A 26199-nucleotide genomic window follows, 5' to 3' on the forward strand; every position below is an offset into this window, starting at 1 on the left:
AAGGAGCAGTGAGCTCAGGACTAAGCTTCCCGTGAGCAACACGCAGCGACACACCGCGTCGTCCCAGGGCTCCACCCGCGCTCCACCCGCGCTCCACCCGCACACGCGTCCGCAAGGATCCACCCCTACCCCTACCCCGTAAGCGCGGTTACTACTGTGGCACGTCGTTAGGCGCCTTCTTTACCATAATCTCTAAAGTTTTCGTTTTTAAACGAGAATGTATTTGTGCGCATTCGAAAGTTAAAGTTTACAGTCTTTTAAGAGCAGGCACCGTTTGCTGCCGTGCGGCTCCCTGCGCTGCCGCCCTCCCGCCAGCAGGGGGCGCCGCCCCGCCCCGCGCAGCGCGCCGCTCTCCGCCCGGAAGCCTCGCCCCGACCGGAAGTCGCGCGTCGGCGCGTCCCGGAAAATACCCGAGTCTACGAGCGCTGCAGCCCTGGTCCCGAGTGGCTGCCGGAGGCACATGGCCCGCGGGAAGCGCCGAGCCGGGCGTGGGCCGCGCCGCGGGCCTGGGGGAGGCGGGGAGGGGGCCCTGAAGCGGCTAAAGCTAGCAGTGGAGGAGTTCGTGCAGGCGACCTCGGAGGGCGAGACCCCCGGCGGCCGCGAGGGGCCCCGGGCTCAGGGACGCGTGCGCCCGGGCGGGAGGAAAAGCCGCAGGGAGCTGAGGAAGGAGAAGCGGCACCTGAGGAAGGCGCGCCGGCTCCAGAGGACGGCCGGCCCCTCGCAGGGCCCGGGCCCGGGCGGCGGCGGAGCCGGGGGAGCGAGCGGCCCCCGGGCGGAGGCGCCGCAGGAGGAGGACGGCCAGCCATCCCCACGGCGGGCCTCGCGGCCGTCCGAGGGGCTGCGACCTCCCTCGGTCCCGGCCAAGGCCGGCCAGGCCCAGGCCAGGGGTCCCCTCGGCAGGACCAAGGCCCCCGCAGCCGCCGCCGCTGCCCGGAAACGGGCACTTCTGGCGGCCAACGAGGAGGAGGACCGAGAGATCCGAAAGCTGGAGCGGTGCCTCGGCTTGAACAAGCGCAGAAAGAAGGGTGACGGAAGCTCCGTGCCTCCTAGCTTTGCCCGCGATGGGCTCGACTACATCCTGGGAGCCCTGGACTCTGGGAAAAGTAGTGGCTGGTATGAAAGCAGCAGTGAGGAGGAGGAGGAGGATGCGGGACAGACACTCCCCGAAAGTGACACCGAGGACGAACGGGAGGAGCAGGATGTGGAAGACGAAGGCGAGCGGGAGGCAGAAGCGGGAGCGCAGAGCGAGGAGGAGGACCAGCAGGATGTAGGTGAGGGACAGCGAGAAGCCGGAGGAGCGGAGGGGAGAGCGAAGGAGGAAGGGAGGAAAAAGAGAGTCCGTTTTGCCGAAGATGAAGAGAGGAGTGAAAATCCCTCGGAGGATGTTGACGCAAACGATAAGGTATTAGATTGTGAACAACCTGAGTCCTCTGGGATTTCCTTCAAAATAACGGGTGGGGCAGAGCATGGGGCAGAAGTGACACCGTTGATGTATGGATAATTGTTTGAGCTGAGTGTGGGTCTGTCGGGTTATTTAAATTTCCACAATAAAGAGACAGGGAGAAAAACATCCCTAGAGACCTTTCTATCCCAGGGACTTACCGGCCGTTCCCACCGTTGTCCTAAGGCCACATCCTCACTCGGTTCACTGCCTCAGCCTCCAAACCTGACTTTGGCTCCCCTCCGCCATGCTTTGTTCCCACCTCCCGTGTACCCTGGGGACTCCTGCACCGCCCCTGAGTCACCCCTGCCACACCTAGTCCTTTTTCTGTCCAGCTGCTCCTGGAGTGGATCCTTCTAAAGCACAGAGCTGATCTCCAAGACTCCCTTGGATAAAGTCTCACACGGACGACCAGGTTTAGAACCCACAGCAGAGCAGACGAGGCCTCACGTGCTGGCCCCTTGCCTCTTAAAACGGCGTCACCTCCACACGCACCTTGAAGGCGGCCTTACGGCATTGCCTGTGTTTCCTTCTCCACTTCTCACCATTTCACCCTTCTGCCTCTGAGTATATTATTTCTTCTGTCTGCAAGGCCTTTCCTCCATTTCTCACTGTTTGTGTTTATCTGTTAAGGTCACACATCTCTGGGAATCTTTTCCCCTCCTGAAGGATATGAAGTGTCTTTCGTTTCTGTCCTTGGTGCCTTAGCACCTGGCACTCTGTGAGCAGTGCCCAAGTGCTATCGGTTCCTCTCTTAGCACTTTTAAGTTTTGACTGTTCCCAAGTCTCTTTCACAGCCTGTGGAGGTGTAATTGACATACTAACGGGTGTCTCAAGAGTTAAGTTTCTGTGTATGAAAATGTGCTTTCTCCAGCTCAGCTTAAAGCCCGACAGCAAGGATCATGCCTTACAGATGTCTGTCTCCTAAAGGCTTGTCAGGGAGTGTTGGTCGGTGGTAACGGCTTGTAATCCTCTCAGTTGAAAATCTAGGAAATAGTGAGTAGTGGATTGATTTTGATTTTATCATGTAAATTTAGATGTTGGTTTTGACAGGTTTGAAACTACTTAGGACCGCTTTTTCTCCAAAACTGGTGATGCACTTAATTTAGGTGTGTGTGTGCTGCCGTGCCTACTGTGAACTGAGGCTGGCAGAAGTGTAGAATACAGGGCTCTGTCGGGTAGACAAGGGGGGCGGGGGGGCGCAGCCAGGTCTGAAGAGTTACAGAGGGAAAAGTAAGGTGATGAAATGTAGTGTTGATGTTAATGTAAATAATGACGTCCATCGTCCCGGCCATGGCGTGCTTGTCCAGGACTGGAGCGGGCACTCGGGAAATAGCTGATGTTCATGAAGCAGCAGTAGTCAGTAGTGACAGCCTCTCCCAGTTCTTGGGAATTTAATATCTAAGTGTGAGTGTAGCAAGGGGAAAGGTGGGGTGTAGCCAATGTACATTTTTTTGGTAATTTATTTCTGTCCTTTCAAGCAGAGTCTTTGTGAAAATGGTGGAAAGTACATCCCACCTCACGTGAGGCGAGAAGAGGAGACAGTGGATGCCCAGAAAAAGGAAGAACTAGAGAGGCTCAAGAAACAGGTCAAAGGTCTGATTAACAGGTAACCTCGAGACAGTGTATTGTGTCACTTCAAGAGATTGTCTCTTTTCTGAAAACACAGGAATGGTTCTGGGAATTAAACCAAAGCCTGCATTGCCGCCTTTTTTTTTTTTTTTTTTTTTTTTTAATTTCTTTTTAATTAAAACACTCTTCTTGGTGCGTCCTGGGGTTTTCCTGAACATGCCATCTGATGTTCGGAGTTGGCACAGCTGCAGTGCATATACCTCCTCCCATCCCCACCCAGCACAGCCCTTACCTCCATGTTAGGAAATAAAAGATTCTTGTGCCAGCAGAAAATGGAAAAGTTGGGCTTTTTTCCAACAGTACATATGGATGTGCTAACGATGGTTCCCTGCCTCTGCCCGGGGAGGTCGGGTAAGGATATCAGTGGAGTCTCCTCGTCACAGTCTCTGTGGTCTTGAAGGGAATCCTGCGTGTGCCTTACTGTGGCCGCATTTCAGCTGGAAGGACAGCAGTTAACGTTATTTGAAGATTCCAGAAGATTCTGTGTTATGTACATACATACTGGATTATTGGGACAGGATAAGAATTGTTCGTGGGTCAAATACATACACAAGAGAGGATCTATTGGAAGTATTAATAACTTTTTCAATTTTTTTTAATTGACCTAAAAAAATAATTCTTCATTTGAAACAGCACTGTCGCTCTGTCTTTCCAACTGTCTGCAGGCTGAGTGAGCCGAACCTGGCCTCCATCAGTGGCCAGCTGGAGGAGCTGTACATGGGCCACAGCAGGAAGGACATGAATGACACTCTGACGGGCGTCCTCCTGAGCGCCTGCGCCCCGGACGCGGCCATGCCCGCCAGGCTGGTGATGGAGCATGTCCTCCTGGTCAGCATTCTTCACTGCACGGTTGGCATCGAGGTAGGGCTGCCTCTCTCCACCCATCAGCTGTCCAAGTGCTGCTGGTGTCAGCGATCAGCTGACACGGCTCAAGGCCACCTTGTCTGTATCGTAACATCCTAAACCGCACTCGGTAGCTACGTGATGTTGGCCAACTTCTGCTTTTGCGCTTGGTCCCTTCTGACATGGCCTTATTGTCTGCTAGTCCTGTCCCTCTGGACTGACATCGTGGACTTGCCTTCATCTACTCTGTGTTCCCCACGGTAACAGTGACTGTTTCAGGCGTTCAGAGCACAGGGCTTTGTGTTGGGCAAGAGGCCACCGGAATGTGAGGTAAAACTGGGCATGAAGTGAGGGGACACGTGACAGTGCCTGGGCTTGGAGCCTTGGTCCCCCTGGGTGGGCCACAGACCTGCCCGTGTCTGTGAAGTGGGGCCTTTGTCGGGATTCAGTGGACAGCGTGTCTAAGGCATCTCCTGTGCGGTGCCTGGTACCCAGTAGGTGCTGCTGAGGAAATAGCATCCCCGGGCCATCCGGCCCGCCCCGTGCTCTTGGTCCTTGGTCAGGGACCCTTGTGTTGGCGTCAGGGGCCCACCTCGTCCTGGGTCCTCGTCTGTCACCTCCCACAGTGAGATCGTCACCTTCCTGGTCAGCATCCGCTCCCTCCGTGTGGCTGCCTGCAGGGTTGTTGAGGGAAGTCGCTCTGGTTGCAGGACTTTACGCTAAGGTGGAGGCGTGAGTGAGTGAGTAGGCCGACGAGGTGTAATTTTCCCAGGTGACCTTTCTGTTTACCAGAGAACGTGGTGACCCCTTAGGATCTTGGCGCGGGGCAGTATCTGTTGGTGGCGCTGTTGAGCTTCTCTGCCTTCTGATTGCCCTCCTCCCAGAACAGGCCTCGGCAGCAACGTGTCACTGCTAGTCTGATCCCCTGGTGTAAGTCCTGGGGACTCCCAGCAGGATGAGCGGGGCAGGTATTTATTTAGCCCCGCTTTGCAAACGCGGCAAAGCCCCTGGAGGCCGTGCTGCCCCCGGATCGCGGGCTGCGGACGGTTCCCGGGGCCTTGCCTCCCCGCTGCCGCTGTGCTCTTCACATCCTCCCACTTTTCTAGGACCTGCTCACAATGATGGTCTTGAAAATCATTTGGGGTCTTCCAGAGTGGGCCTGTCTGGGGCTTGCTTTAAAGAGCACAGACTTTCTAGAAGGCCTTCTCCTTGCATCTGCTGGAGGCTCAGCAGTGAGGGCAGTGCTGGGCGGGGAGACCAGCCACCTGGTGACCTGCCTCCCCACCCTCCCCTGGGGGCTTGGTCTGGCGGTTTCACGGCAGGGAGTGTACGCGGGAGCCTGGCCCGTGGGAAGTGCTCGGTAAAGTTAGTGCCTGTGAGCCTCGCGTGCTTGGAGCCTTTCTTCCCGCTGCAGGCTTGTCACCCTCCCTAGAGAAACCTCTGAGCCACGCTTTTCTCTTCTAGCCGAGGTCATATTGTAAGAACTTTCTGTCAAAATTCTATTGAAATTTATTTTTATTTATTTATTTATTTATTTGGCTGGGTCGGGTCTTAGTCGCAGCACGTGGGATCTTCGTTGCAGCGTGCGGGCTTCTCTCTAGTTGTGGCGCAGGAGCTCTAGAGCACGGGCTTACTTGCCCCACGGCATATGGGATCTTAGTTCCCCGACCAGGGATTGAACCCACATCCCCTCCATTGGAAGGCAGGTTCTTAACCACTGGACCACCAGGGAAGTCCCAGTGAGAACTTTGAAAGGTGGCAACTCTGGGACCTCCTGGGCACAGGGAGGCGAGGACAGAGGAGGGGGCGTGGGCCCCGAGACCTCTGAACAACAGCAAACTCTCCTCAGCTGCACCAGCTGTTTAGGGAATCGCTCTTCTGGCGTAATTGTTTGATTTCTAGGGGCTTCTCTTCATTACAAAGCGTGATGGAATCACTGGATCCCTTCCTAGTGCCCTGTGATGGCCGCGATTCATTCAGCGCCATTATAGGCTGTCCTAGCGCACCCCCGGTCCTCCTGGACCGTCCCGGAGTACTTGACAATCAGAACGGTTTCTGTACAGACGGCGTTTCACTGAGTTACAGAAAAAGCCGTACACCTGACCACCTACACAGTATCAGGAATCCCCTGCATTTGAAAACGCGAGATCATGGGTCCCACTTCTCATTTAAACCTTCACTAACAGCGTGAGGGACAGCTGAGGTGATCGTTCCAGGGCAAGTCGCGAGGGGACTTCAGCTAGCGACAGCCACTAAAACTGGTGCCAGAGGAGGCTGAGCTGTCCAAACTCTGGTTCCACTGAACTTCTCTCAGGCCTGTGATGAGAAAAGCATCCTCACAGGGATCCATGCAAAGAGGAGCGTGAGTTACAAAGCCACGGTGTCGGTTACTGAATTGCTTCTGAGTCGCTGAAAAATCAAAACTCAGGTCTGTGCAGATTTGTGTTAAAATCCCCAAGTCAGAATTAATTGATTTGTTTAAATAACTTTAGCAATGTGAATGTTATTCCTATTTTTAAATGCTATACTGTTATATTTTATTTTGAAGACATTAAATGGAATCTGTAATTTTGACAGATTTTGATATGATTAAATAATTCCATTTGTGTGATTGAAAACATACCTGAGTATGTTTTATACCTGAATTTTTCTTGATGTCCGCAGAATTCTAATTTCTTTTTTAAAGTTGTATTTGAATGTAATATAGTGGTCATGATAGGAGAGTGTATTCTTCAGGTTTATCTTTAGAGAAGAGGCTTGAATTGGGAGTTTATAGGTTAAAGTTGTTTATTCTCAGGTCTTCAGAAACTAAAGAACACATCCAGTCTGTCAGAGCTGCCTCTGCGAAGTCACTCTTCCCTCCTGCCGATCTGGTGCCTTTCTCTGGACTCCTCTAGCATTTATTTTGTTGTGATTTGGCAGTGACATGTGTATGTTTTCCTGCGACAGCCTGTCCGGTTGATCTCATCCTCACCCGGGATTTTAACTACCACACCTGCTTCTATAACCAGCCCTGCCAGGGTGTCCTACGGTTCAGGCTTTATAAGGCTTTTTTTTTTTCCCCAACCTCGTGTCTTGCGGGATCTCAGTTCCCCGACCAGGGCTCGAACCTGTGCCCGCTGCGGTGGAAGTGCGGAGCGCTAACCGCTGGACGGCGGGGAACCCCGTAGGTTAAAATGATTTCACCCAGCCCGCACTTCTGCTCCCGCTCCCGGATGAACCGTCCCCGTCAGAAGCTTCGTCAGCTGCTGTTATGCAGAAGGTTGATCTTTCCTGTCTACTGAGTGGCCACACCCTCTAGTTCTGTCGCTGGCTGACTCTTGGGCCCAGTCCGCCTTCAAGGGTCCAGCACGGCTGCGGTGATCCGCGTCCCCATGTCTCAGCTGGAGAGTCAACATCGCTCCGCCACCGCTGGGCGCCCACACCCGTCTTCTCCCTCCAGGCCCAACCGAGCTGGAGAAGTGAGCTGTGTTAGATAGTAGTGCATTATTTTTTTTTTTTTTAATTTTTTTTTAATAGTAATCTTTTATTTATTTATTTATTTTTATATTTATTTTTGGCTGTGTTGGGTCTTCGTTTCTGTGCGAGGGCTTTCTCTAGTTGTGGCAAGCGGGGGCCGCTCTTCATCGCAGTGCGCGGGGCTCTCACTATCGTGGCCTCTCTTGTTGCAGAGCACAGGCTCCAGACGCGCAGGCTCAGTAGTTGTGGCTCACGGGCCTAGTTGCTCCGCGGCATGTGGGATCTTCCCAGACCAGGGCTCGAACCCGTGTCCCCTGCATTGGCAGGCAGATTCTCAACCACTGCGCCACCAGGGAAGCCCTAGTGGTGCATTTTTAGAGATACGGATGTGTCCTTAACATTCTTAACGATTTCATTTTTCCAAGGAACCAGAATGGCTGCTGGCCAGAAACAGCACCTCGTTGATTTTAAGGACAGGAAGGTGCACTTCGAGGGAAGGTGGGCGCTGGGCACCCTGCTCTGCGTCGTGTGTGGTGTGGTGTTTTCCTCTGTAAAGCACTGAGCACTCAGACTCGTGTTTTTAGAGGTTTTGCCCTGCTGGAGTTCGTAGCCTGCCACATGTACATTTTATGTGTTCATTTTAAAAGTACTAATTCTTTCAACATAACGTTGAAGTTAAAAGAAGAAGGACCCCTGAGAGTGACTTGCTAACTTGATTCTTACACGTTTGCAGTAATGTTTTTTCTGTTTTTCATCCAGGTCGGTGCGCACTTTCTGGAGGCTGTGGTGAGGAAGTTTGCTGACGTCTATAAAAGCGGATGTGACGGGAAAGAGTGTGACAACCTGTTCGCCATCATCGCCCATTTATATAACTTCCACGTGGTGCAGTCTCTCCTCATCTTTGATATTTTGAGAAAACTTATTGGAACTTTCACAGAAAAAGATATCGAACTGATCCTGTTAATGCTGAGAAACGTGGGCTTTTCCTTGAGAAAAGATGATGCTTTGTCGCTCAAGGAACTGATCACTGAGGCCCAGGCCAAAGCCAGCGGGGCAGGCGGCAAGTTCCGGGACCAGAGCAGGGTACGAGCGCGTCACCTGACCTGCTTCCTAACTGCCTAAACGCTCACACTGACCAGAACTTAAACATGAGTACCTGGGGTAAATATTGCGTTTCGTCTCCTAATGACCCCTGTTATCTTCTGCCTCATCTGGTTTTGTGGCTTCATCTTCAAGGTGTGAGCGAACCTTGTGTCTTTACTGTTGTGAATTTAAGAATCGATCTATTTAACATTCAGCCATTCAGAAGAGGTTTACTGGGAAGGCCTGGGGGGAGGGGCGAGGGGGTCAGCCCGCCTGGCCTTCTGGCTCTTCCACTCGGCAGTGAAGGGACCAAGGCTTCCAGGCCTCGGTTTCCCCGTCTGGAAAGTGGGGCTCATGGTGGCCACCTCGTTTGCTGGCCTGCAGACTGAGGGGCACGGGAGAGTCATGGGAACCCCTGGGCGGGCGAGGGCTCATTTGAGGAAAGAGGAAAGCGTCCCTGTGGGGAGGCATCAGGGGCGCAGGGCAGGGGCCGGCCTCGGGGCTTCGTAAACCTCGCAGGGAACTGGGATTTTATCCCAGAGGCACGTGAAGGGCTCAGAGTGGGTTTTCGGGCTGAGGTCACTTTGGCTACAGCATAGGAAAGAGAGAGAAGCCACCTCAGGGGTTGGGGCGATGATCAGCAGAGTTGCAGTGGACGTGGGTTTAGGACGTAGAAGTGGCCAGACTTGGTGGGGGGAAGGAGAGAGAGGGAGGGGTCAGAGGTCACCCCAGGTACCAGCTTGGGCCTGCAGGTGGGCAGTAGTTTGTTCAGGAGACACACACTGGACAGGAAGACTGGCCCATTTTTGAGATGCTGAGGTGAGGGCTCGGGTTAGCTGTGAGGAGGGAGGTGTAGGCCGAGCCCGCTGAGGGTCCTGGGGGCCGCGGAGGTGGTGGTGGAGTTGCTGTGTAAGTGGTGGTGGGTGGCGGGGGGGGGGCGGCTCCAGGTGGGAGAGGAAGATCGTGGGGGAGGGTCCCAGCGAAGACCCTGTCCCCGTGTTGAATGCTCAGGGGTCCCGTTTAAAACACAGACACGGCAGACACAGGCATTTGGCTCGAGCTGGCCTGAAGCTGGAGGAGCTGGGCTGGGGAGTGACTGGGTGGGTTTGGAGTCCTTGAGCGCTGATGGAAACGGCCTAAAGCTGGTCGTGGTGACGGCTGCACAGCCCCCAGTGTGCTCCGTGGGCGCTTGCTGTGTGAGTTATGTCTCAGCTGAAGTGAACGTTGGGGGGGAATCTCAGACAGGCTCTGTGGGAAGTCTTTGTGCTGTTCTTGAAAGTCTTCTCTTAAGTACGATGTCATTTCCAGTTTAAAAGTTAGAAAAGCAAAAAGGCCAGGAGTGGGAAGAGGTTGCAGACGCGGTGGGGAAGGAGGGCGACTGAGACCGGGGGCTGGTGGGGGCGGAAGGGCGCGCGGCCCGGGCGTGTTCTTGGCCCGCGGGGCGGGGGAGCCCTGGGCGGCTGCTGAGGTCGGTGCCACCTCTCCCAGAGGCGCCCCTGCCCCGTCCTCGGCGGCGGTGACCACGTGCGCAGAGGCGGTGTCTTTCTCCCCACGGTGAAGCGTTGTTGGTTCCCGGCATTTGAGATGATGGCTTTTCCCGTCTGTCTCCAGGTTCGCTTCATGCTGGAGACGCTGCTGGCCCTGAAGAACAACGACATGCGGAAGATCCCGGGCTACGACCCCGAGCCCCTGGAGAGGCTGCGGAAGCTGCAGAGAGCCCTGGTAGGCACCCTCCTTCCCGGCCGCCTGCGCTGCTGGGTCTGCGCCAACCCCCGTGAAGTTCCGGAGGGCGGTGGAGCCGCAGGTCAGGTGCCCGCCTGGTTAGCGGGGGTTCCCAGACGTGAAAGGCAACTGCACGTTTCTGTGGGGCGATCCTCCCTGTGAGCTGCGTGTATCCCACGCTGAGCCCTCCGCCCTCGGCCGCGCCGGAGAATCGCGGGAGGACCCTCTGATCACTTTGGAACAGGGCCCGGGCCGGGGTCCCGCCAGGACCAGGGAGGCCAGCCTGGGGAGTGGGAGCTCGTCTTTTTAAGCTCCCCAGAGCTTCTCAGCGTGGGGCCCCTCAGGCGAGTCCTTCGGCCCAGGCACCAGTCAGACCCAGAGTGGCCTCCTCCGGCAGACCCCCGGCCCCTGCTGGTGGAGTCCTCACTGCCGGCCCGTGGGGGCGCGCCTCCTGCCCGAGTCTGAGCCTCTCTGCCCACCCCCGCCCGCGACAGCTGTTCTAAGACAAGTGTTTTGGGTGATAGACCCACAAAGCCCAAACACACACACTGAGAGTTTACCTCGAACTTTGGCATTATTCCTAACCGGTTAACTGTCCCAGCTGTCAGTGACCCATCACAGCTTTCACGCACCAGAAACGCTGTTATCCACGCTGGGAAGAGCCGGGGTCGCTGTTGCCCAGGCTCTGAGCTGCCGCGGCCTCCACCGGCTGCTGTTTTCTCAATCAGCTGCGCGGCGCTGGCTCAGGGACAGAGACTCAGCTCCGCGTCTCCTGGGACAGCGTCCTGAACGCCGAGCGGACCGGGCGCTGGTGGATCGTGGGGTCCGCGTGGAGTGGCGCCCCGATGATCGACAGCGGTCAGCAGAAGACCCCGCAGAAGCAGCTCACGGGGACGGTACGCGGCCCGTGCTCGCCACCGCCAAGCGTGTGACCTGTGTCCCCACGCGGCTTTCCCTGGGTTTATTTGAAGACCTTATAGAAATGGCTACTGCTTTGTGATATCATTTAATTCCATTTCTGTTATTTCCTTTTAAAGTCTCAAAATGTTAGGAAAGGGACTTAAACGTTGAGTGGAGCGAGGGGAATGCAGGGCGATCACCCAGTCATCCTGGCCTCCCCGCCCTCCTGGCCGTCCTGGCCCCCCGCCCCCCGGCCGCAGCGCTAACCTCGCCTTCATTCCACTGGTGCTTGGACTGGCCAACCCTCTGCTCCCACAAAGCCTCCCATATCGAGCGGTTTTCTCCTCGCGGGCTTGCTTTGCCTCTTGCTATTTTTCCTTTGTGGGGGCGCCGGGGGGTTTGCTCAAGAATAAAGGTTCCGCGTTTACATACATGCATTTACGCATACCTTACAGTTAGCCTTGGGTCAAGCCACAGAATTACACATACTACTTCTTAGAAACTTAGTAACCACGCTAAACCAAAGAACAACTTTCACTGAAACGTCTGTATGATCTACACCTGGTCGTCCCTCTTTCCAGGTTAGCTCGAAGATACTGGAGCTTGCCCGAAAGCAGAGAATGAACACCGACATCAGGAGAAACATATTTTGTACAGTTATGACTAGTGAAGACTTTCTGGATGCATTCGAGAAGCTCCTGAAGTAAGCCTGTGTGCGAGCCTCTGCTCCGTTATTGAGTTGGGTGCCACGTCGTGGAGGCCGGGGCCGTGCCCCTTCCCACACGCTGCCCCGTGCCACGGGCTGCAGTCCAGCTCCTGCTAACTGACCGCTGGTAGCTCCAGATTAGGACGGTTTATGATCTGTTTTGATTGGAAAAAATCAGGTGACCACCTGACAGTTCCCGGTGGCTGTTGTTTGTCATGAGTTGCTTAAAACCTTCCTGTTAAAGTTGTCTTTCCGATTACATCTAAATTAAACTTCCTGTTTAATTTAGTTGTGATTATATTACAACTTCTATAATTAGTTGTAATGAGATTGAAAAGCATCTGTGTACAAAGTACATCTAAAAAGTCTAATAATTAATTTTCCTTTATTTGCTTCAAATTCAGAAGGAAATGCAGGGGAAATGTTGCAGGACTACGGATGCTTGTCCAAAGTCAACACTATGCACTAAAAGGATGGCTTTTACTGCGTGGAAACCAGACCGTACGTTTTAGAAAAAAAAAAAAAAAAAGGCCCGCAGCTGAGGCCCTGTTTGTTGTCGGTCGGTCACCAGCGACAGGCCTTTGTAGAGCCTGGGGTCCCCTCCTCCTGCCACGTTGTTGGAAAGCCTGAGGCCAGAGGCTGGGGCCAGGCCTCGATCTCCAGTCCTGCTCCCCGACCCTGTCTACTCGGCCCTCTTAACCCAACTGCCAGACAGGATGTGTTCCCCTCAAAGATTTCTGCCTTGAAGCTGTTAAAATTTGGCGAATTGAAGGTTTAGTCCTCGCTATTCCTGTCTTACAGGCTGGGGCTTAAGGATCAGCAGGAGAGAGAAATCGTCCACGTCCTCGTAGACTGCTGTCTTCAAGAGAAAACGTACAACCCTTTCTACGCGTTCCTGGCGGGCAAGCTCTGTGACTACGCGAGGAGCTTTCAGGTGACAGCTGGGAGGCCGGCTGCCTGTGTCCCACTCTCCCCTCTAACCACTCTGGCTGGCTCGGCCCTCCTGGGATGCGGGGCCTGAGTCAGGGGCCACCCCGGCCAAGAGCTGTGTGCAGAGCGTGGGCACAACCTGAGCCGTGTCCCCATGTCACCTTTCCCTGTCACAGATGAGGGGTCATGACCCGCGTAACCGGCGAGTGCCTCTGGTTTATGCTGCACCATCTTTTTCTAATGTTTCTGCTGATTTAAGGGAAAATACCGTAATGGAAAGAAATTACTGTGAAGCTATTTCGAACGACTGTATATAGGAAAGGAGAGTGTAGCTGCTTCTAAAAAGTCTTGATTTTTAGGATATTTTAAGTAAGTGAATAAGTATAGTACCTTTGGATTGTATTTTTAGTGATTTATTCTAATAATTTGTTGAATTTTACCTTTTTTTTTTTGTTTTCTTTGTGTTATTTAGATGACATTCCAGTTCAGCATATGGGACAAATTTCGGGACTTAGAAACTCTGCCAGCCACTAACTTCTCTAACTTGGTTCACCTGGTGGCCCACTTGTTGAAGACAAAGTCACTGCCACTTTCCATTTTGAAGGTGTGTGTAACGTGGGGGATGATTTGAAGCACTGAAGATGATAGCGTGAGGTTGAGCCTTGAGCCGCGTGGGGTCGGGGCACCGGCCCCGGCACAGTCGTAGTCTGAGTGTAGCTTTACAGTCGGCCTCCGTATCCTGGTTCCACACGTGAGGATTCAACCAGCTTTGGAGCGTGTGGTCCTGCAGTGCGTGTTTAGTGAAAACAGTCCTCATGTAAGTGGACTACACAGTCCAAAGCCGAGTTCAGGGGCCAGGTGTAATTCTGTGTGTTTGGTACCTTAGAATATACGTTTCCTTAGATCCTGACTCACCTGAAAAACACTCTCATTATCAGACCATCATAGGAAATCGCCAGGTGAGCGCGCAGCGTGAAGTTGCCTAGTAGCTCAAGGCGCCGTTGCAGTTGTTTGCTCCTTTACACGAATCAGTCTCGGAACGTGCGGTGCGTGTGCGGGCCATCCTGAGCCCCGCGGCGGCCGCTGCCCCGTCAGAAAGCAGTGGGGACGTGGGAGCTGTGCCGAAGCTGGGCTCCTGCCGCCCCTCCCGTGGCCGTGGCACATCTTTCAGACCAGGGGCAGCCTCGCCCCCGTCCAGTTCCCACGTTGACTCGTCAGAGACGACGAAACGCACGTGCTCTGGAGGTGGTCCGGGGTGGGCAGCGAAGCCTAGACGTGAGAGGAGGGTCAAGGTGGCCTGGGCAGTAGGACCTCGGGGGCCTGGGGGTCCTGACGGTGTGGGCTGTGAGAGAAGCCGAGGGGCAGGGGTAGCTGGGGGCCCGGCCTCTCGCCTTCTGCTTCCTGACCCTTGGGACAGGCTCGGCTGTGGTTTCCTGTCTGTGTTTATGTATTTGTTCACCAGAGCGCCTGTCGAGTTAACTGCGCGTTCCTTAGGGGTGTGCCCTTGGGTTTTGGCTGCTGTACTGAAAATGAGGGCCAGAGCCTCGTCCCACATTCCAGAACTGGGGAGAATTTACACACGGAGAGCTAGTGCCTTCTCCTTGCTGGGGGGAGTCTTGCCTTCGGTTCACTTGAGTTTGAGCTCAGAATGGAACAGGACGTGGCGTGTCCCTCAGATGCAGCCCGTCCTGGAGAAGCCTTGAAGCAGCCCGGCCCCTCCGTACCCCACAGGGCTCTGGCTGTAGGCAGCACCCGTGTCTGCCTGTGGTTAACCAGGCTCTTGATGTCCTTTTACAGTTATTTAATTCAGCATAAGCTTGAAATTTATCCATGTTGATATCTGCAGTTCTGTCCTTAGATTTTATTACTGCTGTACAGTATTCCACTGTATAAGTATACTATGATTGTTATATATATGAATTAGTCTCTTCTGGATCTAAATTCTGTGTGTGTGTGTGTGTGTGTGTGTGTGTGTGTGTGTGTGTGTGTGTGTGTGTGTGTGTGTGTGTGTGTGTGTGTGTGTGTGTGTGTGTGTGTGTGTGTGTGTGTGTGTGTGTGTGTGTGTGTGTGTGTGTGTGTGTGTGTGTGTGTGTGTGTGTGTGTGTGTGTGTAGGGTTTTAATTCGGGGATAGTTTCTTTAAGATATGGAGATAATCGTTTCAACTCCAGGAATGAGATTCCTGATTCGCTAGGTACCCATCCGCCCCCGGACCTGACTCAGCACTGCCGAGTTGCTCTCGCCAGTGGTGTGCTCGCCCTGCAGCAGTGCACGAGCGGTCCCAGGGCCCCGCGTCCTTGCTGACAGCTGTTCATTTTATAAAACTGGAAATAGCCTTAGTTAAGGGGCAAGGGGAGCAGTAGTTTTTTACTCAAACTATAGTCAGAAGTCACTGCAAAGTTGGCTCAACAGTGTAACTTAACTATTTTTTATCCGGACTCTATTAGGTCGTTGAATTCAGTGAATTGGACAAACCCAGAGTCCACTTTTTACGAAAAGTGTTACATATGCTGCTGATGGAAACGGAAGTTGAAGACCTTGGTTTAATTTTTGCAAGGTTTGTTCCCCGCTCTTTCGACAAAACATGTGGAAAAGAGGAGAGAAATTGTTTTCACCTGTGTTGTTTTATAAAAGCAAGTTTGTTTTACCTACATGTAGCTTTTCAGTTTTAATTTTAATAATATCCTGAACATGAATTTGGGGAACATGAGACTTGCCTAATAGCAAACAGAAAATGATTTCTGACAGATAGCATATTAAGTTCTTACTTGAGAATTCTGGCCAGATGGAAGCTAGGTACGTCCCCCGCTTCGGGGTCCCTAGGGCTGAGACGGGGGCCGGCTGGTCACTGACGCGTGTCCCTTCCTCCTCAGGGTGTCCGACAGCCCCGCGCTGGGTCTGCTGCGGGAGGGCCTGAAGCTCTTCATCAGCCACTTCCTGCTGAAGGGCGGGCAGGCCCACGGGGGCGCCGAGGAGGCCAGCGCGCTGCGGGAGAGAGCCGAGCTCTGCGCCGGGGCCCTGCAGGGGAGGGCGTCCCTGAGGCCGTAGCCGGGGCTGGGGGCCAAGGGGTGCTCATTCGCCTGCGATGTGGGGCCGCAGCACAGTCTGTCGTGTTTAAAATATTCTATTTCGGTCCAAGGTTTTACGGTATTTGTGTTTTGAACCGTCTTCAAATACCGATATTTATATCTCTAGGAGGCGGGGGAGAGGGAGGGAGGGGCGGGCCCCGGGCAGCAATGAGGCTGCGGAGGGGGTGTGCCAATGCCTAATTTTCTAATAGACGAAGTAAGCCTCTAGAGGGTGTGCAGTTATGAAGAAACGGATGGCGTTTTTATTTATCTTTTATGTATTGGTTAAAAGTTCAGAAACCGTCAGTTAAACATTCCTGAGGTTTGATTGATTATTTCAAGTACTTGGCAGGCACGTGTTCTGGAAGAGTCAGCAGTTGACTCAAGCCTTGCAGGTGTGGGTGCAGCACAGCAGGGGGGCGATCCTGGTTCCTCACCTGAAGTTCTGACGTGGGAAAGGACATCTTCCTTCCCCGCGAGTGTCTGTCACTTACACCCATCGAGTCCAGGTGTGATGCACCTTCCGGAACAACTTTGAAGTCACCGGACAGACACTGGACACAGCAGGTGCCGCCTGCTGAGCGGTGTTCTCGGGGTATAAACACGCACAGGACAGACCGCCTGCGAGGGATGAATGTTCAGGATGCACCTAAGATATAGCAGCTCTCTCCCTCCCTTCCTCTGCTCATGGACAGAGAGAAAGCAGATGAAGCAAAATGTGCATTGTTGGGTGAAGTTTATACACATGAAGTATATTTTTACAGTTTTTCCTTAAGTTTTGAATTATTGCAAAATAAACAATTTTCATAAAGCATTCATAATGCAGAACGCATTCTTCAGAGGTCTAAAACGTTCCAATGTCTTTTCATGAAAATAATTAACCTAATTCAAATCACTTCTGCCTCTTTTGTAAAAAAAAAAAAAAAAAAAAAATAGGCCTTAGTGTAAAGCAGTGACACTGCTTCTGTTGGTTTACTTCACTGGTGAGGTGCCCCTGGATTAGCGGGAAGAGCCAGACGGGATGGAGGGAAGGCCCTGCTTGTTGACCGTGACCAGAGCCTGGGTTCTGGGCCTGGGTGGCAGTGGCATCGGTCACCGAGAGCTCTGGGCACAGGGCTGCTGACCGGTGGGCACAGACAGCATCCCGGCCGAGATGTCACAGCAGGGTGCTGTGTGTCCCCTCAGGTGTTACTTGGTGGGGCGGATTCAGCACCCGACATTTGCTCTTGGCGCTCAGCCCGTGTGTCATTCAGTTTCAGCTTTCCCAGTTGTGTGTGTGACTGTGTGTGTGCTCAGGCTGTGGTGTCTCTTGAGTTACGTCAGCTCAAAGCCTCTCTTGAGGAGGACCCGAGTAAGGGTTGGGACTTGGTCGCAGTCAACGTTTGCTGGGTGCCTCCTTGGTGCCACACGTGGAGTTGAGCCCTGGGACAGCTTGAAGGGTTCAAGACCATCATTTAAGTTTGACAGGACAGGTCCTGTAGTCAAAGTGCACCAAAGAGTAATGTAGACAGCCAGCTATTCCCAGCGCTCAGGGACGGAGAGCTTTGCAAAAAGGACGTGACGTCGGGATGGGACGTGCTCTTCCAAGAGGGGCTGAGGGGGCACTCGGAGGACATGAGGGCACTGGCAGGGGGTCGAGAGTGCGAAGCCTGGCTGTGCGGGGCCCTGGGACCCAGGACAGGCACTTACAACCTGGTTGTGAAGGACCACTTTCTGCATGCGGAGGAGTTGGGGATTTATCTGCTCAACCATGGGAAACCATCGAAGGATTACTGCCAAGGAAGTTAAATCATCGAAGTTGTGTTTTCAAGAATTTTGCTGGACAAAGGAAGGGGGTGGGTCAGCACGTGGGCAGGTGGGTGGCAGAGACCAGGTAGACGGTTCCTGTGACCTTCCAGGCAGAAGTGGTGATCCGGCCTAGGAGAGCAGCTGTGAGAAGGAAGAGACTCCTGGAGACGTTTCTGATGGACACGCACCGGAAGTTGGTGCCTTTCAGTGAAGAGGTGGAGGGGCGGGGGTGGGGGCAGTTTGGGACGCCCCCGGTGGCTTGTCAGCATCGGGGTCGGGGTTGAGGGTGCAGACACACCACTGGAGCTGGGGGCCTGAGGGCTGGGAGTTGGAACCCCTCGAGGAGACTTGAGTTACGAGGAGAAGGCCAAGACGGGGATGCTGGGCGCTCCTAGTGCAGAGAGCAGAGCCCAAGGGAGGGCCTGGAAACAGGCCCGGGAGTTGGGCTTTGGGGATTATCCACCAGCAATTCAGACCCATCCTGGCGGGTAGTAGCTCTGTAACAGTGCAGGCAACTTCAGGCAGCGACCATGTGTGAACAAAGACGCTGTGAGCCTCTGGGCGCCTCACGTCTCCCCGAGTGCGAAGCACTTAGGATGCACGAGCGGGTGTGTAGGGCACACCTCCACGCACACATGTCCAGAGAGTGTTACGAAAGGTCAGTAAAACTTAGATCTTCTTGGGAAAGTAATATTGGCCTGGGAATTGGGAGTTTTCTCTTTCTCACCCTTACATTTCGTATCATATCATATTCTACATTGACAGAGCTGGCGGGAAAAGGGTCAAGTTCACAAGATGACATTTATCTTGAGTGGCGCTGAATAAATGATGAAAAATGATGTTTGCATGATAAGGTGATGAAAGGGAAAATGGGGACCAGTTTAAAATGTTCTAAGCCTGCAGAGGTGACTTCAGAACACCCAGGGTTGTGTGTGTTTGGAAAACAATGCCTCGTGTGTGTCCACCTCGGAGCAGAGCGATTTTGACCTTGAGCACGTCCAAAGCAAGACACATGGCCATGGCCTCTGGGGGTTATCGCGTGGGCACCTTCCCACTCTCAGATATCCAGTCTGCAGGAGATTGACCCCCTCTCCCGCCCCCAGCATGGTCTGTGTCCTTTATTCCTGCCCTGGGGAACCAGCCAGTGGTCCCTTTCCTCCCTCTCCTGTGCTTCATGCACACCTGGGTCTGCTCCTGCCAACCAGAGGGGTGGAGGGGATGCCCCTCGAGGGCCCAGTGAAATATGAAACCCGGGCGGGATTCACTTCAGGCCGAGGTAAAAATGATCAAGAGCATTTAAAAATTATTTTCTATAGAAAATCATTTCAAATGGACTATTTGTTTCATTTTACTTTGTCAGAAGTGTTTCCAAACAAAGAGGGCAAATTCTTCCGCTTTTATTTTTTTGGTTTGCCCACTGTTAACACTTGCCACATTTGCTTTTTCTCTTGTTTATAATCTAATCCACGTCCATTTATGCACACACACGTTTTGATGGCATCGATTGGAAGTACAGACATCATGACACTTGACTCCCGACCCCTCATTCTCCATTACTGGTGATGCCATTACCGCACCTGAGAACACGAACATGCATTCAGTGACAGAGTCCAGCAGACAATTCCGTTTTCATACCGCCAGTTGTTCGAAACTGAATTTCCTATAGCTGTTTTTTTCCTAGACAGAATACAATCAAGGTTCAAACATTATATTTCCTTTTATTTCTCTTTTAGTATACAACACCCACCCCCGTGTAAAATTTCTCACGAAACTGGGCTTTGAAGAGTCCTGGCCCGTTGTCACGACAAATCCTGGTGGGCTTCACGTAAACATGGTTGGGAAAATCACAGCCTGGTGACACTGGCGTCTCGGGACAGACAGTACGAAGCTCACAACTGGCCACGCTCAGTCACTAATTACAGTCGAGGCCAGCAGACCTCCCCACGACAAAGGTACGTTTTTACCTTTGTAATTATTATTATTATTTTTTTTAATTTTTATTTATTTATTTATTTATTTTTGGCTGTGTTGGGTCTTCGTTTCTGTGCGTGGGCTTTCTCTAGTTGTGACGAGCGGGGGCCGCTCTTCATCACGGTGTGCGGGCCTCTCACTGTCGCGGCCTCTCTTGTTGCGGAGCACAGGCTCCAGACGCGCAGGCTCAGTAGTTGTGGCTCACGGGCCTAGTTGCTCTGCGGCATGTGGGATCTTCCCAGACCAGGGCTCGAACCCGTGTCCCCTGCATTGGCAGGCAGATTCTCAACCACTGCGCCACCAGGGAAGCCCTACCTTTGTAATTATTAAGGGAAATTAGTCACCAAAAGTTAAGGACGTCTTACAAAGGAGAAAAATGTCGCAAAACGTGTGTTTCCTGTTCCCACCAATATTTCGCCTAGTGGGTCAGGCAGGCATTAATGATCCTTGCCAGGATCAATTATTACTTGCAAAGTGGTCATTTTCTAGTCCCGTCATCCCTCCTACGTTATTAACAGGCATCCTTCGTTAAAAATGGGTCTTCTTGAGGCTTCCCTGGTGGCGCAGTGGTTTAGAATCCGCCTGCCAATGCAGGGGACACGGGTTCGAGCCCTGGTCTGGGAAGATTCCACATGCCCTGGAGCAACTAAGCCCGTGAGACACAACTACTGAAGCCCGTGCGCCTAGAGCCCGTGCTCCGCCACAAGAGAAGCCGCCGCAACTAAGCGCACGCTCTGCAACGAAGAGTAGCCCCCGCCCGCCACAACTAGAGAAAGCCCGTGCGCAGCAATGAAGACCCAACGCAGCCAAAAATAAATAAATAAAAATAAATAAATTTTTAAGATGAGTCTTCTTATACCCCTCTCCCTTCTCCCGGGAAAGATCAGACTACCCATCGCGAAACGACTGAAGCCGTGACAGGCGAGTCTCTGAACGGCAGATGGCGAGACGCTACCATTGGCTGGGGCAAGTGCACAGGACTGGTTCCCAGCAGAGCCTGTGGGGGGTTCGGCCTGGGGTGGGGCCCGTGCCCCCAGGTTGGCGACCCGCTCTCCTGCCTGTCGGGGGGAGACCCTGCCAGGTGGAGGGGAGCCCCAGCTGCGCTGGCCGAGCTTCTGTAAATCCGGGTGTGGGGTAGAGTTCCGTAGCGCAGTTCCGTTGCTTGGTCCCCGAGCAGTCCCGCTTCGACTAGGCCATGGGGATGCTCTTGTTGGCCTGCCAGCTGGTCAGTCACAAGGTGTAGAAGGGACGAGCACATCGGGCCCAGCCACTGCTGGCACCAGCCCAGCTCAAGGCCAGCCTGCTGCCAGCACACAGCAGTCACTGCATCTCTGAAGTACTCTTACCTATAAAATGGATTTGCCATCGAGGTTTTCTCTAATTGTTCAAGTAGGTCTGTGAGTGCCTGGAGTGACCGCGGTAATTTCTCTAAGCTCAGGATGAGTTCACTAACAGCTACTTCAGTCCGTACTACCATGGATCCTTAATCCTGTCCATTCGGGAGAGTAGGCAGGGTGACTGGCTGTCCTGGTTTGTCACCCCAAGGGAACGGCTGCCAAGAGGTGGGTGGGCGATGGGCGCGGACGAGCAGCACCGCGAAGCAGACCCGTCGTCTGTCCAACAGGCCCAGGAAGGTTCCCAGCAGCAGCTCCGGGTCTGCGTCTATGCTCGGCATGCCCCCTTCCCCCCTGTTTGCAGCAATAACTTGGCCAAAGAAGGGGTGCTTATCAGTTTTGCTGACAGCCTGACCTCGGCAGGAGTAAGGGCACTTCTAACTCTAGGAGTCTGCGATTTTACGACCTATGATGAGCTTTGTGGCCTTCAAAGGACCTGGCACTGTGTCCGGGTCAGTCGCCGGGTAGGGTCCCGTCTGGACAAAGGAGGTGCTTGTTAATTGTCTGAGAGCAGAACCTCTCTCTCTGGTTACTTCCCACTGAAGTGCAAATAGGGGGTCTCTGAAGGTATTCTTCTTCCTCAACCCCCGATTTCCTGTGAATACCATTCTGAAGGTCTGAATTAGTATCTACTTTATAATTCTTAAACGCTGATGGGTAATCCAGGACATTTTTTACTGTCTCTGGGGAAATTATCCTTAATGAGAGTAGAACAAGGCTTGCAAAAAAGTACAAGGTGAAACCAAGGCGTTGAAGGCCAGCCCAGCTCCCAACATCCCAGAGTCCAGCGTTTGTACAAGGGTGCCTGGCACCTACACACCTTAAAACTGAGGGCTCAGATTATTTCTATTACTGTCATTACTTAATTTTGCCCAGGCTTGGCCAAAGCTCTTGATTACCTACAAAGAGCCAACTCTGAACAGATGTGCCCAAGGGCATAATTATCAGACGAGATGCAAAAACAATGCATTACAAACACAGATTTCCCAGTAAGTATTTATCCCGGGGCTTACTGTGTGCAGAGAAGCAAGTTCACATGTCCACGGCATAAAGCACACTTACTTAACTCATTGAAAATACAATGTAATTATTTGAGGTTTATTTTATCCTTGCCCTCAAACTTCTGACTGGTGGAGGAAGTACTTTTCAGTCTGGTCCCGAGCTAGCTGGCCAGACCCACACAGTGGTCATGAGCATCCTTACGCGTTTTGACTTAAATGGACAATGAGATATTTTAAACCTCTCTGTTTTCTAAATCAGATTTAATAGGGCAGCCAGCGTCTGCTTTACTACTTTAGCTACTCTGGGGCTAACTGATAAATCAGCGGCAGAGGCCACGGCGTCCTGGCCTGGTGCCCGACAGCAGGGCCCGGGCCTGCCCTGGGTCTGCCCTGGGAAAGTGGCTCTGCCGTCCCCACCACGAACACCCCCCCAGAGCCGTGAAACAGAGAAGCCGAAAATACAAGATGGACTTTGGGGCCGGGCTCGCTGTTTTGTCCCATGTGCCCTTGGTCTGTCCACGCAGCGCGGTACAGGGCAGCTGGAGGGAGGCCCGCATTCCCTGGACTCGTGAGTGGCCTGGCTGCGCCATCGGGGACTGGGGCGGGGACGGGTGCTTTGTCGAGTGTCACTGTCCAGTCACCTCTCCTCTGGGTCTTGTCCTCCCTGCACGGAGGCTTGGCCGCTCGGGCCTGGAAGAAGCCAGGTTTCAGGCCGGTGCAGACCTGCACTTTCTCCCCGACACCAATGGGTTTCAGCCGCCTCCCCGCTGAGCTCCTGGCCTGGCTCCTGTGAAGCGAGTGGGAGCGGAAACAACCCGCATGAGAGTCAGTAGTGATCTGGCCGCTTCCCCCTGCAAGGTCAGCCCTGCCTGGAGGGACCTGGGCCACTGACTTATACCCTGACAGCGGAGGCCAAGTGGGCCTGTCGAAATCCCAGAGGGGACTTGCGGGGTCTCTGCTCCCCGCCCACCCTCCTGCCACCCAGATCTCCAGGCCTGGGGGGCCCTCGGGGGAGCGACTCTTCCCGCGGCCCAATGGGGCCACCAGCAGGGAGACCCTGAGCGCGTCCCGGGTTGGGAAACCGTGCGACCGAGGGCTCCCTACCTGCTCGGTGGGATAATAAAGCACTTTGTTACCTGTGAGTGAGAGGCCTGATAAAAGCAAAATATTATCACCCCCACTGTGATTAGGAGGCATCTGGGCACCGGAGACTCGGTAACATTTATGAGTAAATATAATTTATTTCTGTTCTCTGATTATGAAGGTCACAGTGGTTTAACCCTGCTGGGACGGCCTCCGACACATTATCTGCTCAAACAGAACTGGGAAAGAAAACACCGGCAGTCATTAAAAGCGAATTACTTTGTTTTATGAAGATAGGAGAGAGAAGGCCTCACGCTATGGGGGCGCTGGGGCGCGTCCATGGCCCCGAGGAGACCCCCAGCCCACCCTAGGAGGGGCCGCCGGCAGGAGGAGCCCAGAGCCGCCGCCAGGGACTCGGGAGGGTCACGAGCACCCCTGGATTTTTCAAGCAATTTTGAAAAGCTGCCAAGAGTGCAGTGTGTGACGATTCAGGTGTTTCCTTTACCTGTGAAAATCGGTAAAGGAAATAGGTCAAGGTAGCCGGAAGGATTTCTGGTTTTAAATTTAGCAGAGGACTTTTTTTTTTAATTTTTTTATTGGAGTAGATTTACAATATCGTGTAAGTTTCATGCGTACAGCACAGCGATTCAGTTATACATATGTATAGATTCAGATTCTTTTCCCTTATAGGTTATTACCTAATACTGAGTATAGTTCCTCGTGCTATACAGTAGAGAACCTACATTTTTTGGTGCACTGGTTTTACTTTTCAAAGTGAGATGTTTGGCCTCCGACTCCTTCTACCGCTGCTCTGTTGGCTCCCTCGCCCTCAGGCTCCTGCTGGGGGGAGGGGTATCCTAGTCAGCAGCACGTACTTGAGTCACATCTAGAGACTTGAGTCACATCTAGAGACGCTGGCGCCTGGGACGGGCAGCCTGGGGCATCGGGGAGAGATGGCGGACGTGGCGATGCTGGGGCAGGTCCCTGGAGCGTGTGTGTCCCGCGGGCAGCCTCGGCCGCAGCGGAGCTGGGCCAGGAGGACAAGAGGAAGCACTGAGTGTGACCCAGAGCCTTTGGCTCAAACGCCTGGGAGGAGAGCGGGGCCTTTGCTGAAGCGGGAAAAACCAGCTTAATTTACTGGAGCCCTTTGCTGTGCTCATCTCTATACTGGATACGGTGGGAAATGCACAAAAGGACCAAAACGTACTTAGGCAAATTCACAGAGCTGGAAAGTAGAGGTTCCCCAGGGGAGGGGGAAGGGGGTTAGTGTTTAATGGGGACAGAGGTGATGAGACATTTGGGGAACAGATACAGGTGTTGGTACACAATGCTGTATGCATTTGGTGCGACTGAATTGTACACTTACGAATGGTTAAAGTGATAACTATTATGTTTTTTTTGCCACACATACACACACACACGCACACACACAAAGAACCAAAACAAATACCCGGGGCAGAGTTAGCTGTCCTCCAGTAATACCCCATCCTCCCTCGGGACAGAACCCCAATTTTTAGCGAGGCCTGTGGACAAATGGAAATAAAGACTCACTTTCTGACCTCCGGCGAAGCTTAGCATGGCCGTGTTAAGACTTCTCACCTGGGAGTTCCCTGGTGGCCCGGTGGTTAGGACTCAACACTCTCACTGCCAGGACCCAGGTTCAACCCCTGGTCGGGGAACTGAGATCCCGCAAGCCACGCAGCTCAGCCAAATTAACAAGAGAGAGAGAGAGACTTCTCGCCGGTGGGATGTGAGCGAAGGGGCCACACCTGAACCCCTGGGAAGGACACACACGCACCTGCCCTTGGCCCTGTTGGTCGGGATATGGAGCCCGAGCCCTATCTTGAACCACAGAGGAAAAGCCACGAGATAAAGGGCCGCGACCCCTGGGGGTCACGGGGCCACCAGACCAGCTGCTGGCAGCCCAGGTTTACAGGAGAGGAAATGAATTTCTGTCTGTGAAAGCCACTGTTCCTTTGGCTCTCCTGCCGCACGCGGCCAGCCGTGTTCTAACTGATACAATAGCCCACACGGCCCTTGCACTGAAGCAGCTAACAGGCCAGCGGGTGCAGCCCACGGCGGTGAGAATTAAGACCCCACAGTTACCGACAGGCACGGCGGTCTGTGGACATCGCCAGGGCGCTGCTCACTCCTGGGTACCCTCCTGGGCGTCTTGCCTCCAACCTGCTCCAGCCTGGGGCCCATGGCACGGAGACCATGGCTCTGCCGTTCTCTGCTTTCTGCCCAGCGCCTGGTACTGTGCCGGGCGCAGCAGAGTTACTCAGTTAAGTATCACTTGGACCAGGCAGGCGTGGGTCCAGGTAGCAGGTAGTGGCGGAACTCGCGGAGCTATTTGTGCGGCCGTGGTTTGGAAGGTTGAGCTGCGCGCGTAGTAGGTACTGGATCAGCCGGCTTCTCCTGTGTCAGCAGCCCCCCAGACGCGGTGACCTGCGACCTCAGCCCTCAGCTCATCTTTCCGTGGGCTGGCGATTCTGGTGGGACTCTGGGACTCTCTCTCGTGGCTGCGGTCAACCTGCGTGTCGCCCGCATCTGCCCAGCTAGCCCGTGCCTCTCCAGCGCAGCAGGCGGACGAGGCTTTTTCAAGGCTCCAGGCGCACCCCACTTGCAAACGCCTCATGGCTCAAAAGGAGGCTGGGCTCCAGGGCTCCAGGCTGGCCAGAGAGGCAGGTTCACGGGAAGCTGTCGGCTCTCGCGCTCTCTCTCCGTCTCTGTGTCTGTCTCTGTCTCTCTGTCTCTCTCTCCATTCTGCAGTGGTCCCCAAGAGAAGTGATCATGCCGGTGTGGACACGGGGTGGCCCTGGGTCCATGTGCCGGCCAACAGGCAAGCCCGGGAGGGCAGCGAGTGGAGAGCGGGGACACCACGGGCAAGAAGGCACCGGGCTCCGTGTGGGAGGGGCTGATGTGGCAGTACCTCCCTTGGGACGGCCCTCGGCCCTTCCCTCCTGCGCTGTGTGCTTCTCGACAGCTGCCCTACCAAACAGGGGCTGCGGTTCCCCATTTGACAGAGGACCGTGGGGCACAGAGAGGTCAAGTCACTTGCCCCACGCCTCCCAGTCAGTAAGTGCCAGGATCTCACCCACACACTCTCACCCTGCCTCTTAGTCTTGGGTTCCTGTGAGTCCCAAGGAGTCTTTACAAAGCCTTCCTCCCCACCCTCAC

The 26199-nt window shown here is 53.8% G+C and overlaps 1 protein-coding gene across 2 annotated transcripts; it reads left to right on the plus strand.

Annotated features, from left to right (window-relative positions):
• The first annotated feature begins 407 nt into the window (after positions 1-407).
• NOM1 (nucleolar protein with MIF4G domain 1) lies at positions 408-16596 on the plus strand. Of its 2 annotated transcripts, none has more exons than XM_068549766.1 (11): positions 408-1402; positions 2923-3050; positions 3739-3934; positions 8135-8458; positions 10070-10180; positions 10909-11076; positions 11662-11783; positions 12588-12720; positions 13189-13320; positions 15162-15271; positions 15588-16596. In XM_068549766.1, the coding sequence occupies exons 1-11, from the start codon at positions 461-463 to the stop codon at positions 15760-15762; spliced, it is 2541 nt and encodes an 846-aa protein (XP_068405867.1). In that variant the 5' UTR covers positions 408-460; the 3' UTR covers positions 15763-16596. The 2 variants fall into 2 exon arrangements, with proteins under 2 accessions (XP_068405867.1, XP_068405869.1); XM_068549768.1 differs by having other exon boundaries at positions 2926-3050.
• Positions 16597-26199: the final 9603 nt, after the last annotated feature.

This window comes from Eschrichtius robustus, chromosome 8 (assembly GCF_028021215.1).
Source record: "Eschrichtius robustus isolate mEscRob2 chromosome 8, mEscRob2.pri, whole genome shotgun sequence".
Taxonomy (NCBI): domain Eukaryota; kingdom Metazoa; phylum Chordata; class Mammalia; order Artiodactyla; family Eschrichtiidae; genus Eschrichtius; species Eschrichtius robustus.